Source organism: Peromyscus californicus, unplaced genomic scaffold (assembly GCF_007827085.1).
Source record: "Peromyscus californicus insignis strain IS unplaced genomic scaffold, ASM782708v3 Scaffold_16__1_contigs__length_79575227, whole genome shotgun sequence".
Taxonomy (NCBI): domain Eukaryota; kingdom Metazoa; phylum Chordata; class Mammalia; order Rodentia; family Cricetidae; genus Peromyscus; species Peromyscus californicus.
The window spans coordinates 7,247,909-7,264,624 of record NW_026294458.1 but is presented as its reverse complement, the minus strand read 5'-3'; the positions used below and the strand labels follow the sequence as shown (position 1 = coordinate 7,264,624).

At 46.3% G+C, this 16,716-nt stretch overlaps 1 protein-coding gene across 1 annotated transcript in view; it reads right to left on the bottom strand.

Annotated features, from left to right (window-relative positions):
* Igf2bp2 (insulin like growth factor 2 mRNA binding protein 2) overlaps positions 1 to 16,716 on the bottom strand; it is a 122,793-nt gene that overhangs the window by 13,076 nt on the left and 93,001 nt on the right. The window contains exons 6-10 of the mRNA XM_052740219.1: positions 16,061 to 16,333; positions 14,322 to 14,456; positions 10,662 to 10,784; positions 9,437 to 9,572; positions 6,932 to 7,060 (exon numbers count right to left, since the gene is read on the bottom strand). Coding sequence (XP_052596179.1) covers positions 6,932 to 7,060; positions 9,437 to 9,572; positions 10,662 to 10,784; positions 14,322 to 14,456; positions 16,061 to 16,333 — 796 coding nt within the window. The remainder of the gene's footprint in view (positions 1 to 6,931; positions 7,061 to 9,436; positions 9,573 to 10,661; positions 10,785 to 14,321; positions 14,457 to 16,060; positions 16,334 to 16,716) is intronic.

The window sequence follows — 16,716 nt, the reverse complement described above, 5'->3', positions numbered from 1 at the left end:
CAGACAAAGACGTCGTGCGCAAATGTGGAGAGGAGAATCAGGAGGGCAGATGTGGATTCACGACGCAGAGCTAGCGATGAAGAAAATCACAGTTGAAACAATAGCTACTTTTTAATTCAGTACTTGCAGTATAGCAGGGACTATGATATTCTACATCTATTTATAAATTCTTAACCCGTATAGTGGTGCTGTGAGACAGAAACATATCCGAGTTCATATTCTTCTGGGTAGGACACTTACTAAGTGAGCAAAGCTGTGTTAATTATGTTTTACATAAGGTCAAGTAAACAGTACTGTCACTGTTACTACCAGCAAGACAGTGGCAGGTGCGGAGCACCACCGCACACAGCCCTGCCCGACAGAGGGCGATGTGGATGAAGCTTGGAGCTCGAGGATAGCTGAAGGCCCCAAACACATTTCAGGCTGATGTGTGAGTCTTCCATAGTCTGAATCTCCAGCTAGACTCAGCTCCAGATTAAGATCCACTTATGATTTCTTACCAACAAAACCAACTGTTCTTTTGAGCTTGGAGAGAAAAGACGGAGTTGATGAGCACGCTGTAGTACTTCCCAGGTTCTGCAGCATCAGGGCTCATGGCCCTGGTTGAACTGAAGAGACTGCAGTGATGCCTCTGCCCACAAGAGGGTGCCACCAGACTGGGATCCCAGGAAAACCTCACGTTTTGAAGGAAGGTGGGCCAAGAGGGAGCTGAATCTTTTTGAAAACTCTCTGGGAAGCACAGAGACTGCAGCCCTTTCTCTGTGCAGGTTCCTGTTCTGGGGTGTGCTAGTAGGCACAGGGGAGATGATTCCTGTAGCTTTTTCGCTCAAGGCTCTAACCAAGGGAAATAGGTCCTCTGCCTGCCTCTGGCCCTAAGCACTATTCCTTCAGTTCTCATAATAAAAGTGATTCCTGTAAATTGTGATTCTAACACCCATGCAAGGCCAAGAACAGATCTAGAGCACAGCTTGTATTCCAAGTCCTCAGAGTCCTAACATGAACACTGTCCAAATCAGAACCATCCTGAGACAAAGAACAGATTTTTAAATAAGCTGTAAAACGGTGATGAGGAAAGATTCCTTTTATCCATAAGTCAGAGCTGCAAGATTGCTAGAAGGACAGAATTCTTTCTCAGCAACCAGGAAGTCATTTTTAGCTGAGACTCGGACCTAAGCGAGTCTGAATCTCTAGCTCTTTTACAAAGTGGACCATTTTTTCAAAGCTTTCTAAGTCCACCCACAGACTCAAATACCTACATCTGATTGTATTTGACCATTCACTCACTCACAAGCTTTTGAGCACCCATGTGGGAGACCTTATTTTAGGAGATAGTGACACAAGGGACTTATGGTCTATGTGAGAGACAAATGCAGAAAAGAACTTCAGAGAAGTCCTCAGACGTTGACCACAAAGATAGAATGAACGAGCAGCTCAGAGGCAGCAACTCCTGCTGGGCATCAAGACTCCAAGACCAAAATCACACATGGCCCTGGGCAAGAAGTATGTGGAGCAGCAGGGTTCCTAGGTCAGGCCAGGATAGGTTGGCCTCTTTGAAATTTAGACAGAAGGCTAGCTTGGTGAATACAAAGGCATTTGGAAGGGCATAAGGCGGCAGGGGGTTGAGATCATGCCTTGTAGACCTGGTCCAGATGTGGACTGACCTCAAGAACATCTGTGAGCCAGAGTGTGGGCCGTTTCAAGGAGTGTAAATGAGTATTTATCTATAATGAAGTCATGTCTATCAGTGTCCTTTCTCTTCCCACCTCCCCTTGCTAAGGTGGCATTGACGGTATCCAATAGAAAGGGATTTTCAAATTCTCTTTCCTCTGGTGATCTGAAAGCAATCTATCAGCAACCGAGGAAAGCAGGATGCAATCACCGGCCTAAAGGGCCAAGGTCAGTAAGCAACTTCCTCTTGACACTGGGTTCCCTGGCTCAATCCTTGTATGAGGGAGAAGAGAACTATTTTTTATGAAAAGCCTTAGCACAGTTTGTGCATGTTGGGGAAGGGAAGGTGACAGCGAGGTGTGCCCCACGAGGGGACAGTGGGGGGAGGTCTTCTTCGTACGCCTGCCCATTAAAAGTTCCCAGTGTGACTCTGCTGGTGGGCAGACACATTTGTGACAGCTCGCAGGAGCCACCATCGGTTCACCCACTTTCCTGGAAGAACTGCGGGGTCCAAGGTACAGTAAGAGACGGGCTGACACCAGAGGTCTCTTCAAGGAGAACCCAGAGACCATTGGTATGAACAGTGAGAAAGGATAGGAGGCCCAGGCCAGGCTTGTGTATTATACTCAAATGTTTCAATGGCTCTGATGTGATGGCAGACTCATACCCGGCTGGAAAGACAGCAGGCATTCCCTCTGGAACCAGTGACGTGGGCCCAGGACAGGCAAGGATAGTTTTCCAAGGTTAGGAAAGTTCAGTGTTCTGTCCCAGACCGTCAAAGTGTCTCTGTCCCCAGCAGCTTATCCACTCTGGGTTCTCTTGAGACACCTGAGGGAGAGGGTGCGGGGACTAGAAACTAAGAAGTAAGAACGAGAAGCAAAATGACCCTGGACCTCTGCAGCCTAAGACATTTTTCTCCATACATCGTTACGTGCAAGTGTTGATTGCAAGGAGTCACTGGTCTGGTTCGAGGCCTCTGCTTTCTCCTACACTGTCGATGCTGGTCCTCACTAGAACCCCTCTTCTTAGTTGTCCTGTTGTTGCCCTGTGTCATGGAGATCTTGCAGCTTTGGGTCTGCGGGTCAGGTTCTTTCACAAGCTCCAGAAGATCGTAGATGGGGTGGATGTTGGGTGGGCCAAGTCATAACCCTGGTTCTGGGCCTTGGTCACCTGTCAGCTCTCCCTTGTCCTCCCCACCAGGGTGAGCTCTCCTGTACTGTCCTGGCTAGTTGACCCCTTGCAGTGATGAGCAAGGGGCGGGGCCGGTTCTCAGGCTTTCAAGTCCTCCCACACCTACTCCTTCAGGGCCAGCACTACTGTGTTGTCCAGTAAGTCGTGCTGCAGCTGATGAGGGGCAGGGACAGCTCTCCCACCTGCCTCAGGTGTTGATGGGTGGAGTGGGGTGGTAAGGACTGAGGCAGGGCATTTCTCTCCCGCCCATGATGCCTCATGGCAGATAGTAATAGGAACAGCTCTCCCATGCTCACAACTACTGGGCTGGCTCACCCACACCTCTGCCAATGGGACTGGTGCAGCCTGAGCTCTTAACCACTTTTCAGTGAGGTCAGGTGGAGCTTCAGGAGAATATTATCAACAAAATTCCCTATGGTCTCATTAATATATCCTCTCAAGTTAACTTAAATACATGAAAGTACAATGAAATCTCATTAGGCATGTATAAAGAATCAGTGTGGGGGGGGTGGGGGGGGGTAGGAGAGATGGCTCAGTGGTTAAGACCACTGGCTGCTCTTCCAAAGGACCTAGGTTCAATTCCCAGCACCCTCACAGCAGCTCACAACTGTCTGTAACTCCAGTTCCAGGGGATCTGACACCCTCACACTAATGCACATAAAATAAAATTGAAAAAAAAAAAAAAAAGAATGAGTGGGGAGAGGGCAGCAAGGCCAATCAACAGACCCAGTGATCAAGTTCTGAAAGAAAGCAAGATCCCAGAGAACTGGTAGATTTAACAAAAGTCCCTAACACAAGAGATTGGGCCTGTGCTCAATTGGTAAGTACTTGTGAAAGGAAACGAAGCCCAGGGCTCAGTGCCCAGCACCAGGAGCCAGGTGTGGAGTCACGTGTCACCAGAGCACAGAGAAGTAAGGCAGCAAAGCAGAAGTTCATCCTCGGCTACACGGGGAGTTTGAGGCTAGCCCGGAATACAGGGAACTGTCACCAGCAAATACATAAGTAAGTAGAAAACCGAAAAGTGAAAGTCTGCAACTCTTATTAAGAAAATAAGAGCGCCGGGCGGTGGTGGCGCACGCCTTTAATCCCAGCACTCGGGAGGCAGAGCCAGGCGGATCTCTGTGAGTTCGAGGCCAGCCTGGGCTACCAAGTGAGTCCCAGGAAAAGGCGCAAAGCTACACAGAGAAACCCTGTCTGAAAAACCAAAAAAAAAAAAAAAAAAAAAAAAGAAAATAAGAGCAAGCCAAGCAGTGGTGGCGCACGCCTTTAATTTCCACACTTGGGAGGCAGAGGCAGGTGAATTTCTGTGAGTTTGAGGCCAGCTTGGTCTACAGATTGAGTTTCAGGACAGCCAGGGCTACAAAGAGAAACCCTGTGTCTTGATAAAACCATTAAAAAAATATGCTGGGCGGTGGTGGTGCATGCCTTTAATCCCAGCACTCAGGAGGCAGAGGAAGGCGGATCTCTGTGAGTTTGAGGCCAGCCTGGTCTACAGAGTGAAATCCAGGAAAAGCGCAAAGTCACACAGAGAAACCGTCTCAAAAAAACCTATATATATATATATATATATATATATATATATATATATATATATATATATATATATATAAATATATACAAACATACACTATTAGGAATCAAGAAACAAATGACCACAAGGTCAGACGTTTAAAAATGGAAACAATCTATTATGCACAACCTCATGGTGTTGTATCTAAAATAGAGACAAAATGGATTTTCCCCTCATGCTGGAGAGCAAACCCAGGGCCCTGCACGTGACCGGCAAGCATCCCTCCACCAAGTTTAAACCCAACAACTGAAATGGATGCTTCATAGAAATTACAAACTAACAAAAAAGGCCAAAAGCTTTGAAAAGAAATGGGGAAAAGGCCATCTTTTTCTAAACAAAAGTTGCCAGATCAAGATGTTTCATGAGTAGAATTTATCCTATCTAAAAGGAACAACAACAAGAAAACTCAGTATATTTTCTTTCATTTTGTCAAATACTAAACAGCTGCCAGCTTTCCAGTTCATTCTTTGTGGAAAAAACACAAAAACAAAAGGCAGCTTTCTGTTGAAACTGCCAGGTAGTATAAGACTGTAGTGACTCCCGTGTAGGCACAGTTGAACCGAATGGGATGAAGTGCAGAAATGCGATGAGGTAGGCTGGGAGAGAGTTGGAACTGGGCAAGGTGGAGCATTCACCCTTGCGGGGGTGGGGGTGGGGGTGGGAACATTCACCCTTGCGGGGGTGGGGGGTGGGGGGGACAGGAGATCAGTGGCTGGAAGCCACAGTTAGGGAGACCAGCTTGGGCTGCCTGAGACCCTGTCTCAAAGAATCACAAGCAAAACAAAGGCAGAGCTGGATTTTAAGTTGACTGATAAAACAGCAGGTTACTCAATAAATTACTTTGGGAAACTGGCTATTCATTTGGAAAAATAATAAAGTTAGATCAAGATAAATCCCCTGTAAAATACAGTTATAAGCAACCCCCAGCAAAACCAACTAAAAATTAGTGTAAGGAAAACGTTTGTACAGTCTTGAATGAAGAGGCTTTTTCCTTAGCATGGCATTAAAGGCCAAAAACCCCCCAAAAAAATCACATTTTCAGTTTTTATTTATTTATCTGTTTCATTTTCTTGAGACAGGGTCTAACTATGTAGCCCAGACTGCCTGAAACCTCTGCAATGCTACCCCCTCAGGCTCTCAAGTGCTAGGATTAGAGGCAGGAGCCACCATTCAATTTTTAAGAAAACATTATCTTTATGCTTAAAAATCCTGCAACAATTTGGTCTAAGGGAACGCTGTGATATTTAAATTGCACACATCATTTTCTACTGTAAATCAGGGGCTTTAGCTTTCAGACAGACTCTAAAAGGCCCCTTATTCAGCCCGTCCCAGGAAGTGAGACGTCTTCAGTGCTTTCTAAAGGCACTAATTTGGAGATGACATCTCACAGCAAAGGTAAAGGATGTGAACTCCACATCCGCCACCCCATGTACGTCTGCCACGACCCCTCCATTACACAGCCCTGTGTAATGGTGGCTCCTTCCTTTCCTTTAAGGGAAATTGGACAGAACCAAAGAGATGGTATGCAGTGATTCATAACACCTCAGAAAAGCTTCTGCCAGACAGAAGGTTCTGAGCCCACAGGTGTGGCACCAGTTCGTGCCTGTTTTGAGAGAGTGAACACCAGGGGGCCCCCAGGAGCCACTAGCCACGCCTACTACACCAGAGAGCAGAACAGAATTGGCTCCCCCACCTGATCCTTCCCCACGGAAACAATTTATACACAAAACAAGCCATGTGTTTAGAGAAGAAACAGCTTCTTAGGGAGGGCAGCTGTCACGTGTCTGGTGTCCGGTGGGTGTCTTCAGCCCCCATTTGGTCATGTACTAATCTTGAATGATGATTGTGAATGAGGGCAACAAGCGGAAAACATGCCATTCACATTTCTTCTGCTGAGAGTTATGAGTCAAACCACACTTACTGAGAACCTACTAAATACCAGGAAGTGTGCTCTTTAGACTCAGACGCTGGGGCCTTTTCCTTTGAAAACTTCCTTTCAATAAAGTATGTCTGAATTATGGACAAAGGTGGGAGTGTGTATCTACTCAAGAATAACCCAGGTGTCACCTGTATTAAATAAGGAACACTCATGAATGTTGTTTGAAACAGCCACGGGGTTTCTCTGTGTAGCTCTGGCTGTCCTGGAACTTGCTCTGTGGACCAGGCTGGCCTCGAACTGCCTCTGCCTCCCAACTGCTGGGATTAAAGGTGTGCACCACCACTGCCAGACCAACAACTTTTATTTTTATAAAATGGACCTCGAGTGAAGGAATCGGGGAGCAGCTCTTTTTCTGGGTGGCATGACACTTACCATGTTTGAGAGCACACGTTCAGAGCTTGGATCAGTGTCAATTTCCCACTGGAAAGGCTTTCACTCACATTATAATCACCCACCAAGACAGAATGCAAATAAACACTTTTGCCCTTACTCAACATGGCAGAGTAGCTGTGCTGCCTGGAGGTGCCCAGCCTGAGGGAGCCTCGGGACACCGAGCTACTTACAGCGAAAGGGTGGTAGGGGGCACTGGGGGGAACCCCACGGGGCCCTGCTGGTGGAGGAAGCACGGACAGTCCTGTTGAAAAGATGCCAAGTGCACTGAGGTTCAACCCTGGGATTAGATTGGCTTGTTGCTGGGAACAGAAACGAAGAAAAAAGATGAGGGAGAGAAGCCCAGAGAGGCCAGGCATGCCGTGACCAGTCTCTACCTCCTGTCTGCACAGCACCAGTGTTTCCCAGTCTGTCCTGCCCTGGTACCTGGACTTCCTCACCTTGTACTGGGCGTGGACAACAAATCTCAACCTCTCAACCTAACTCGGACATTCCTTCAAAGCTTCCCTGTCCCCTTGGGTGTAGCTACATCTCTGACTGTGGTCAACCACGGATGTCTTCACTAGCTGCTTTCCTGCTGAGCCCCGGCCGCTACCCCACCAAATCCTGCTCCCTCCATACCCTGTGCCCTTTCACCTCTGGACTCCGGTGCCCTGTTATTTGTCCTTCTTGCTCCCCTGTCCAGGTGTCTCCCCGACCCCCTCCCAGTTGACATGGCCTTTTCTAGGCTCTCCTAACACTCCTATTCATTCCCTCAAAGATACAAGACAGAATCACGGGCTCAGTGCCTCACTCCTGCCTCACTTCCTGGGATCAGTGGCCATTTTACTTAGAGCTGTATTCAATATCTGACACACAGTACTCAATATTAACATTTGCTGAATGAGAACAAACACCAGTCTTTTCTAATCACCCAAGGACGGGTCAGAACCTTCAAGATCTCATTACTTATTTCACATTTCCACCTAGCATCCTCACCAGGGCTGGAGGCGGAGAAATGCAGTCCCTATGCTGGCCTGTACCCAGCCTGGCCCAGTCCTTAGCTTCCTGAACATGAAGCAGTCTTCTAAGAGTTTCTGTTTGTTTCTCTGTGGGTGAAGTCAGTCTAGAAAAATGTCCCTTTTGTAAGAATGCAGAACAGCAAACCTGGATCCTTCACCATCGCCTCACGCTGTATGTTAAGACTTGGTGATTATGTGATTTCTCTCACAGAGCATCGACTTGGCACAGGTATCTAAGGGACATGCGCTGAAATAGCGATGTGTAGGGTACCTATACCCCTTTGAGCATATCCAGGTGTTCACAGAAAGAGATGTTTAGCAAAGATAGGAGTCCCCAAGAGAATGAGATGGCCAGATGAAAATGCCACAAAGCTGCTCACTCAGGATGCTCTGCCTCTGCCCATCCTGGCCCACAATTACTGTGTCATCACGTGGGGCTGCAGAGGTGGGGGATGGGACACTGACCTGAGGAAGAACTGTGCAGTATTGCTGAGAGGGAGGTGGGGCTGCAACACAGATTGCTGTGTCAGTGTTTACCCCTCTGTGAAATGTGAGTGGGTGGGATGGGAGGTAGATGAAGGGTCAAATGAAGCCTCGAGGTCAGTAAGGTTGATAACTGTGGAGGCTGAATTGTGGCCCATGACGGCTGATCAGAGGACCCTTTCCGGTCTCAGAAGATTATAGTGAAAAATGGAAGATTTCACTCTTCTGAGATGAGCCTGGACTTTGCTGATGGGGAAATAATTTTAAACAATTAATAAGGTGAGAATTAAGGAACAGGAAGAATGTGCTAGAGAGCGCTCAAGTGGGTGACAGCATGTACTAGGTCAACTACAAGCGCCAACCAGCTAGCAAGAGATGCCAATCAGGAGTTAGCCCCTCCTTTCCTCCCACAGGCCACTCTGAAATGCCTGCTTCAGATAGACTTTCCCCCCAGAACAGCCCAGACTAGACAAGGTTTCTTTACCCTATGATGCCATCTGTTTTAACCATGAATAATTAACCCCAGGCCTTACATACGCTACACACATATTACCATAGAGGTAAACCTCCAGCCCAGTCTACTTAAATATATAAAGGAGATAGGGTTTCACTATGCACCCCCAGCTGGCTTGGAACTCATTATGTAGACCACGCTGGCCTCGAACTCACAGACATCCACCTGCCTCTGTCTCTCCAGTTCTGAGATTAAAGGCGTGTGTCACCAGGCCTGGCTAAAGTATATACTTGGGATTTTAAAGAGAAAGAGGACACAACGATATTATACAAAGTTTAGAAAACGGGGAGCACACTTTCCTGGCCCCGTAATTTTTATCCTCGTATCACAGCATCCAGCCCTATTGACCCACATTACTTTGCATGTGTGTGTGTGTGTGTGTGTGTGTGTGTGTGTGTGTGTGTGTGTGTGTGTGTGTATGTAACCCAGCTTTGAAACTTTCCTGTTTCAATATATGTGATCATGAGCATCACTCCACTTTACAGTCTGGAAGGTATGATTTTACTGGCTCATGCTGATCTGTGTTTACCAGATTAAAGACATCTTAAATCCTAGGAAGTCGGATGCTCTTCCCATCTGCCCTAAGGCACTTCCTCCTCAGCTGAAGGACAGCTATCCTTACAGAGCTCGGGTCCTGCCTTAGCTGTCGGAAAGCCAGCAGACAAGGACTGGGCACTTACATTAACGGCCAGCATATCGTTTTCGAAGGCCTCTCGCAGCTTCTTCATGATCTCTATCTCAGCATTGGCGCATGCATCAATGGCGCCCTTCACCGTGATGGTTCTCTCAGGGTTATAGATGCTCAAATCCTGCAAGCTGGCCAATGAGGAAAAGACAGGAAGAATAACATTCCAGACCACAAACACATCCTGGTAAAGACCTGATTTTTTCCTAACACTGTAGCATAGAATCCTGCTATCTAGTCGCAAGTCTTACTAGTGACTAGTACTATGAACCTTGGCTTCACGAATGCTAGGAAATGTTGTGGAATAATCTTTTTGTACACTGTGAAAATATGTCATTCTGATTTGTTTACTAAAAAGCTGAATGGCCAATAGTTAGGCAATATTTTCAGGCACGTAGGACGCTGGGAAGAAGAGAGGAGTCACCAGCCAGATGGAGAGGAAGCAGCCTGAGCATTACAAAGTAAAAAAACATAGATTAAAAGATATGCGTTAGGACTGGAGAGATCGCTCAGAGGTTAAGAGCACTGGCTATTCTTCCAGAGGTCCTGAGTTCAATTCCCAGCAACCACATGGAGGCTCACAGCCATCTGTAATGAGATCTGGCGCCCTCTTCTGGCCTGAGGCATACATGCAGACAGAACACTGTATACATAATAAATAAATAAATAAATAAATGTTTTAAAAAAAAGATATGGGTTAATTTAAGTTATAAAAGCTAGTTAGAAACAAGCCTAAGCTATCGGTCAAGCTTTCATAATTAATAAGTTTCTGTGAGGTTATTTGGGAGCTGGCTGGTGGGACAGAAAACTCTGACTACAAGGAAAGCCTTCTACCTCTGAGCTATATCCCCAGCCCCAAGTCTTACTTTGTATTTTCAGAAAGGTCTCACTAAAGCTCTCCTTGAGTTCACTGTGCAGCCAAGGCTAGCCTTGGACTTTTGGTTCAGCTGCCTCTTCTCCTCAGAGCCTGGATTACAAGCTTGTGCCACAGAACTGACCAGATTTTTTTTATCTTAAAAATTTCATGGTGCTGGGGATGGAGCCCAGGGCGCCCCTCTTGCTGGTGAGTGCTCTGGTGGGCTACAGAGCCAACCCTATGGACCTGCTTCCTACTGCTCAGAGTGTGGCACGGATGAGCATTTCCCTTCTGGAGAAAAGTAGAGGCTAGGAAGGCTCAAGCTGTCGCTCCTGAACATAAGTAGTCTGAAGGTGTAGCTTACGATGAGATAGTGATCTTGGTCCCTGTGTCATGTTCAATTTTCTTCAAATTTCTGCCTTCTTTGCCAATCAGTCTTCCAACCAAGCCATTGTGGGCCAAGATTTTCAGAGGCACCTCCTCAGCTCTAAAAAGAGAAAGTAGACTCACCACTTAGAACAGACGCCACGTTGTCTCTGGGTGTCATTGTCTTCACTTCTTACGAATGGAAACCCATTTTTTAAGGTTCTTTCCCAACCTCAGCTAATAAATCCTGACTGAAACAAGCCACACAGTGGTAACTCTACTTCCACTTTCTACTCACTAGTAGCTAGGTGGCAGTGAGTGGGTCCAGAGGCAGGCCAGTGGGAACTAAATTAAAAAATAGAATCCCATATAATCCAGCAATCCCACTTCTGGGTATATATCAAAAAGAAATCAAAATCATGACTATTTGCAAATCGACATTCACAGCAATATCATCAAGAAACAGTCAAGGCACAGCAGTATAATCCAGATAAGGGGATGGACATTTTATGTGCTACAATGTGGAAGAACTGGGGGGCTGAGATAAACCAGTCACAGGAAGACAGATCCATGTGACCCACTCATATCAAGTATTAAAGGCAGTGGTTCTCAACCTTCCTAAAGCTGAACCTTTAATGCAGTTCCTCATGTTGTGGTGACCCCCAACCACCATTATATTCTTTTTTTTTTGTTTTTTTTGGCTTTTCGAGACAGGGTTTCTCTGTGTAGTTGTATGAGTGTTCTGCCTGCATTACAGAAGAAGGCACCAGATCTCATTACAGACGGTTGTGAGCTGCCATGTGGTTGCTGGGAATTGAACTCAGGACCTCTAGAAGAGCAGTCAGTGCTCTTGACCGCTGAGCCATCTCTCTAGCCCCCATAAAATTATTTTTGTTGCTACTTTATAACTAATTTTGCTACTGTTATGAATACCTGGTCATGCGGGATACCTGACATGTGACTGTGAGAGGGGTGTTTGACCCCAGGAGGCTGTGACCAACAGGTTGAGAACCATTGGTCTAAAGTGATCCAGTCGGTGAGAACAGGGAGACAAGACTGGGAAGTCAGAAGCTGTTTAATGGGCAGAGGGAGGTTCAGGTTCGTAACCTGAGAAAATTCTGGACATGCATTTTATAACAGTGTGAATGAATATATTGTTATGTGTATTTTACCACAATTCTTCAAAACATTTAAAAAGGCACACAACGTGACAGCCTTCCTTGCAAGTTTGGGATATCTTCCTGTGGTGATACAAGGTCTGCGATACTGTAAGGAAAGCAAAGCAGAAAAACGTCCCAGATCTTTGAGCCCAAGGTTCCAGTGACCTCAGAGCTTTTCTAACTTAGGGCTTTGTGTTATTTGACAATATGTTTCTCACTACTTAAGCCACTTGTATTTTCTACTAATTGAGAACAGAAGCGTCTGAGAGGCACATCATTTCAAGGCACCCAAATAAACAATATGGTTAGAGGCTGTCCCAGGATGCACCCCTCAGAGGGCAGAGGAGCCTGTCTGCCTTGCTTCCTGTGCATCCCCAGTGCATACAGCCACGTCCAGCACACTTGGCAGATGAAAAGGAAGCTTAGTGTCTTATCGTGTATCATTTGCCTTTTCCTCGCCCCCTCTGGTCTCTGTCCTCCCTGGACCCTCAAGTCACTCCCTGTGTCCCTGAGTCTTGGGTGAGTCTCATGTGCAGTCACCAGGCTGATTTCTCACCACTGTGTTTTCTCCTGCTCATAGCTGTAACTCCAACACGAAGCTCAGTGCTCGGCCCAGGGCATCTGCTCAGGAAAACTCAGACACTCAAACTCTATCTTGGTTCTGTACGACACCTTAAAATCCCCATCCACACACCCATCTCGTGGCCATTTTATAAGTGGCGTACAACTAATCAAAAGAACCAAGGAGGGTGTTATTTGTAAAAGCCTCAATAATTGAGATCAAAGAAGAGTTCCCTTAAATTAAGTCATGACATTTAGGGGACTTCAGACAGTTGCAAGCAAATACTTGATAACTGTTAGGTGAAATATGATAACAGATTTGTAACATTGCTCTTTTTAGAACACTTTAGTCTTGATTTTGCACATCACATCTGCTATTATTTGCCAAATGAGTTTAATATTCAACGTTTCTCTATAAAGCTGCCACCACTGCTCATAGATTTTGAAGACTGATAATCTTTTTTAAAACTACAGATAAATTTAAGTAAAACCTAAGCTGCTGGGTACACTTGTGAAGGATTTTTCTTGTTTTTTTTTGAAACAGGGTTTCTCAGTGTAGCCCTGGTTGTCCTGGAACTCTCTGTAGACTAGAACGGCCTTGAACTCAGAGACTCCTGCCCCTGCCTCCGGAGTGTTGGGGTCAAAGGTGTGCATCACCACCACCGAGCTATTTTTCTTAAATATATGAAGTGGGAAGATCCACCTTTAATCTGGGCCACAACTTCTGCCAGCAGCCTGTAGAAAGGACTTGGAAGAAGTAAGCTCTTGCTTTTGCTGGCAAGTCCATTCCTTCACTGGCATCAGTGTGTACCTCTTTGGGATTCCATATACTGAAGACCATCTGAGACATGCAGCCTCATGGACTGAACAAGTGCTGGACTCTTGGATTTCTTGTTAGTGGACAGCCATTGCTGGACTAGCTAGACCACATAGGCCACAGCCTGTAGGCCACTCTAATAAATTCCCTTTCTCCCCATCTCTCTCTCTCTCTATATATATATATCTATATATATCTATATATATATAGATATATATACATACACACACATACACATACACACACAAATATATACACAGACACATATATGAATATATATATTTATATGAACATAAATTCATATATGTGGAGGTCTTGTATATTATATATAACATACATATTCTAGTTGTATATAGTGTATACATTATATACACATTCTATTTATAACGTTCATGTGTATGAATATATGTGTATATACATATATAAATTTATTCTATCAGTTCTGTTCCTCTAGAGAACCCTGAGTAATACAAACATGATCCCCTCTACCTTTCTTGAATAACACACTTAAGAGCTTTTTAACATACTTCTTTTTTCATTCTTCTCTCACATATTACACCCCAAGCACCGTTTCCTCTCCCTCCCCCACTTGCCCCTCTCCTCCAGATCCCCCCACTTCCCTGAGAAAAGAGCAAGCCTCCCAGGGACATCAACCAAACACAGCATACTATGCTGCTATAAAACCATGCATATACTATCACGGCTGGACGAGGCAACCCAGGAGGAGGAAAAGAGTCCATAAGTAGGCAGAAGAGTCAGGGACTGCCTCCACTCCCACTGTTAGGAATCCTACAAAAACACCAAGCTACTTAGTCATGACATACATGCAGAGGACCTAGGTCAGACCCCTACAGGCTCCCTGATCTCTGTGAGCCCCCATTAGTCCTAGACAGTTGATTCTGTGTGCTGTGTTCTCGTGGAGCTTTTTAACATATTTCTTTTCTTTTTTTTTTTGGTTTTTCGAGACAGGGTTTCTCTGTGTAGCTTTGCGCCTTTCCTGGAACTCGCTTTGGAGACCAGGCTGGCCTCGAACTCACAGAGATCCGCCTGGCTCTGCCTCCCGAGTGACATATTTCTTAATCTTAAAGCACTGAGTGGTCTAGGCACTGCACGAACTTACAGTTTGGTCTCATCAGCCTCTTTCTGCATAATTTCAAGAATCATGCGGCATGCTTCAGATGTCCCCTCTGGGGTGGCATGGATGGTGACAGGCTTCTCTGCAGCCCCAGAGTTCTCCTTTCTGTGGATGTCTACCCTATAGGGAAAGAATCAGGAGCCATAGCACAGCAATGTCCAATAGGGCCTTGGACGCAAGAAAGCACAGCCCCGGCCAACACAGTAAGGAGAGCGGAAATGCGATCAGCACACTGCAACTGAGGCTGCTCTCTGAGGGGCCGGTGTGCAAGGGGGCTTGTACCAAATTTAAGTCCTCTGCAGCTCCGGCCAGAAGGAGGCCGTTCTGACAGGAGTGTTGCAGGACCAAGGCACCCAGGCAACCTGGTACTAAAGCCAGCTTGGCTAAGGAAGTATTTTGTGTCGCCTTCAAATGTCTAGAGAATGAAGAGTAACGTGAGAAGGGGGGAGCAGCCCAACAGAGCAGTGCGGACCTCTGCCATGTGTGAATCCGAATTCCAACACCAAACTCAAGCAAGCTTTATGTATCGGAGTATAGACGGAGGGACAGAGAGACAGAGGGACAAAGGTCTGCCTCTCTGCCTTCCTAAGGTTCTGGTTTCCTTTCTGTTGGCAGTCTGCCTTCTTCCAGGCTCTGTCTACTTTCAGAGTCTCGTAACTGATGGCAGCCCCTTTCACTTCACTGTTAGAAAGAACCCAGTCTTCAGTCGCTTTCTCAAACTGGGACCCACACTTTGAGAACTAATGTCACTTCACTGAAACGTAAGCCACCTTATACAATTTTTGCAATCAGAACAGAGATATAAAATTACTTTATAATGCTGAGATTAAAGGCATGTGCCACCACACCCAGCTAGACTACAACTTCTTATTTCAGCATTTCCCTCCAGGGAATATGCACGCTGGGTCTTACCCATCAGTGTCTGCAGTGGGGGTTCCTCTGCAGGTTACAGGACACTCACTCAAGGACTGGAATAAGACACACCAGCTCAGATGAGAGTATTTGCTGGCAATCTGGTGCTTTGCAACGTCAGTTCATTTGATCTGCCCAATTGTTGGCATTGTCACAACGATCCTGGTAAAACATAGTGGCTTCCTTTTTCACAGAAGCAACTGATACTCAAAGAGATGAACTAGTTCATAAAAACCTGAATACACGTCACTGTTTTCAAGTCCTACATCTTCATTGCAGTGTGCTGTGGTCTTAACGGACATATAAAAATCAACAACTGTACAAATCATTTTGCCCACTGACTGCTACCTCTAGTTCAGTCTTCTTATACAGAAAGTCAGACACAAAGCCAGATACTTTCTTGTTCGATGAAGCAGTGACCCACAGCTTCTGTTTAGACCAACCTAGACGGTCTAAAGAATGGCTGACTCAGTAGAAGGTAAGAGCTCACACCAGAGCATCCTATGACCAGAGCTCCCCTCAGCCACTGTGGAACTAGATGCGCTCCCAGAACGCCAGCGTAAGGGACCATCCTTCCTGGAGGTCCTCAGTCTTCTCTTCATGGACTTAGCCTTTCAGGGAATGATGATTACGTCATCAGCATGAACACTCATCACAGCCCCCACCTGAGGTGAGTCTAGCCAGTCTATCGGGAGAAGAGCTGCTCCATATGACAAAGCCTTCCACTATAGCAACAAGTGCTCTGAGCACAGCGGAGACAGGGTGCAGGCGACCCCTCAGAAGGAAGCAAAGGAAGCCCTGGCGGCACGTACCGGGACTGGGTCTGTTTAGTGATGTTCTTTATGGTCAAGCCCTCCTTTCCGATGATGGCACCAACAAACTGGGTGGGGACCAGGATCCGCAGCGGGAAGTCAATCTGTCTGGCCTGAGAAGAGCCCCCGGGGCTGTGGCCTTGTTCCCGGGAAGAGTGGTCCCCACGCTGGACTCGCTGAGGGGGTGAAGGAGAGCTCACCTCTTCATCGGGGATGTAGGAAATCTTGAAGGAGTAGTTCTCAAACTGATGCCCACTCAGCTTCTCAATGGCTCTGAAACACAGCAGGGTTGGAAGGCTTTTCGGAGAGTACAGGAAAGACTAGGTGTCTGGAGGGAGGCCTGACTCACTTCGCTCACTAGCCATTTATGTGGCGCCTGTGCCAAGCATCAAGGATACAGAGACGAATCCTGTCTCACCCCTGGAGTCTCAGGCGACGATTAAATTCTCTCCGCATCTAGATCTAGGTGACTCAGGCACAATTCTGCAGTTTGCATCCCCATCCCCAACCCCCCCCACCCCCGAGACTAAACTCCTTTCACCAAAAACTGTAGGTATGGGTCCAAGAGAATTGCTTTCTAACCGTAACATGTCTTCATGATTATTTTAATCATATCACAAAAATTAAATATATTCGAGAAACACATAAGCACAAAT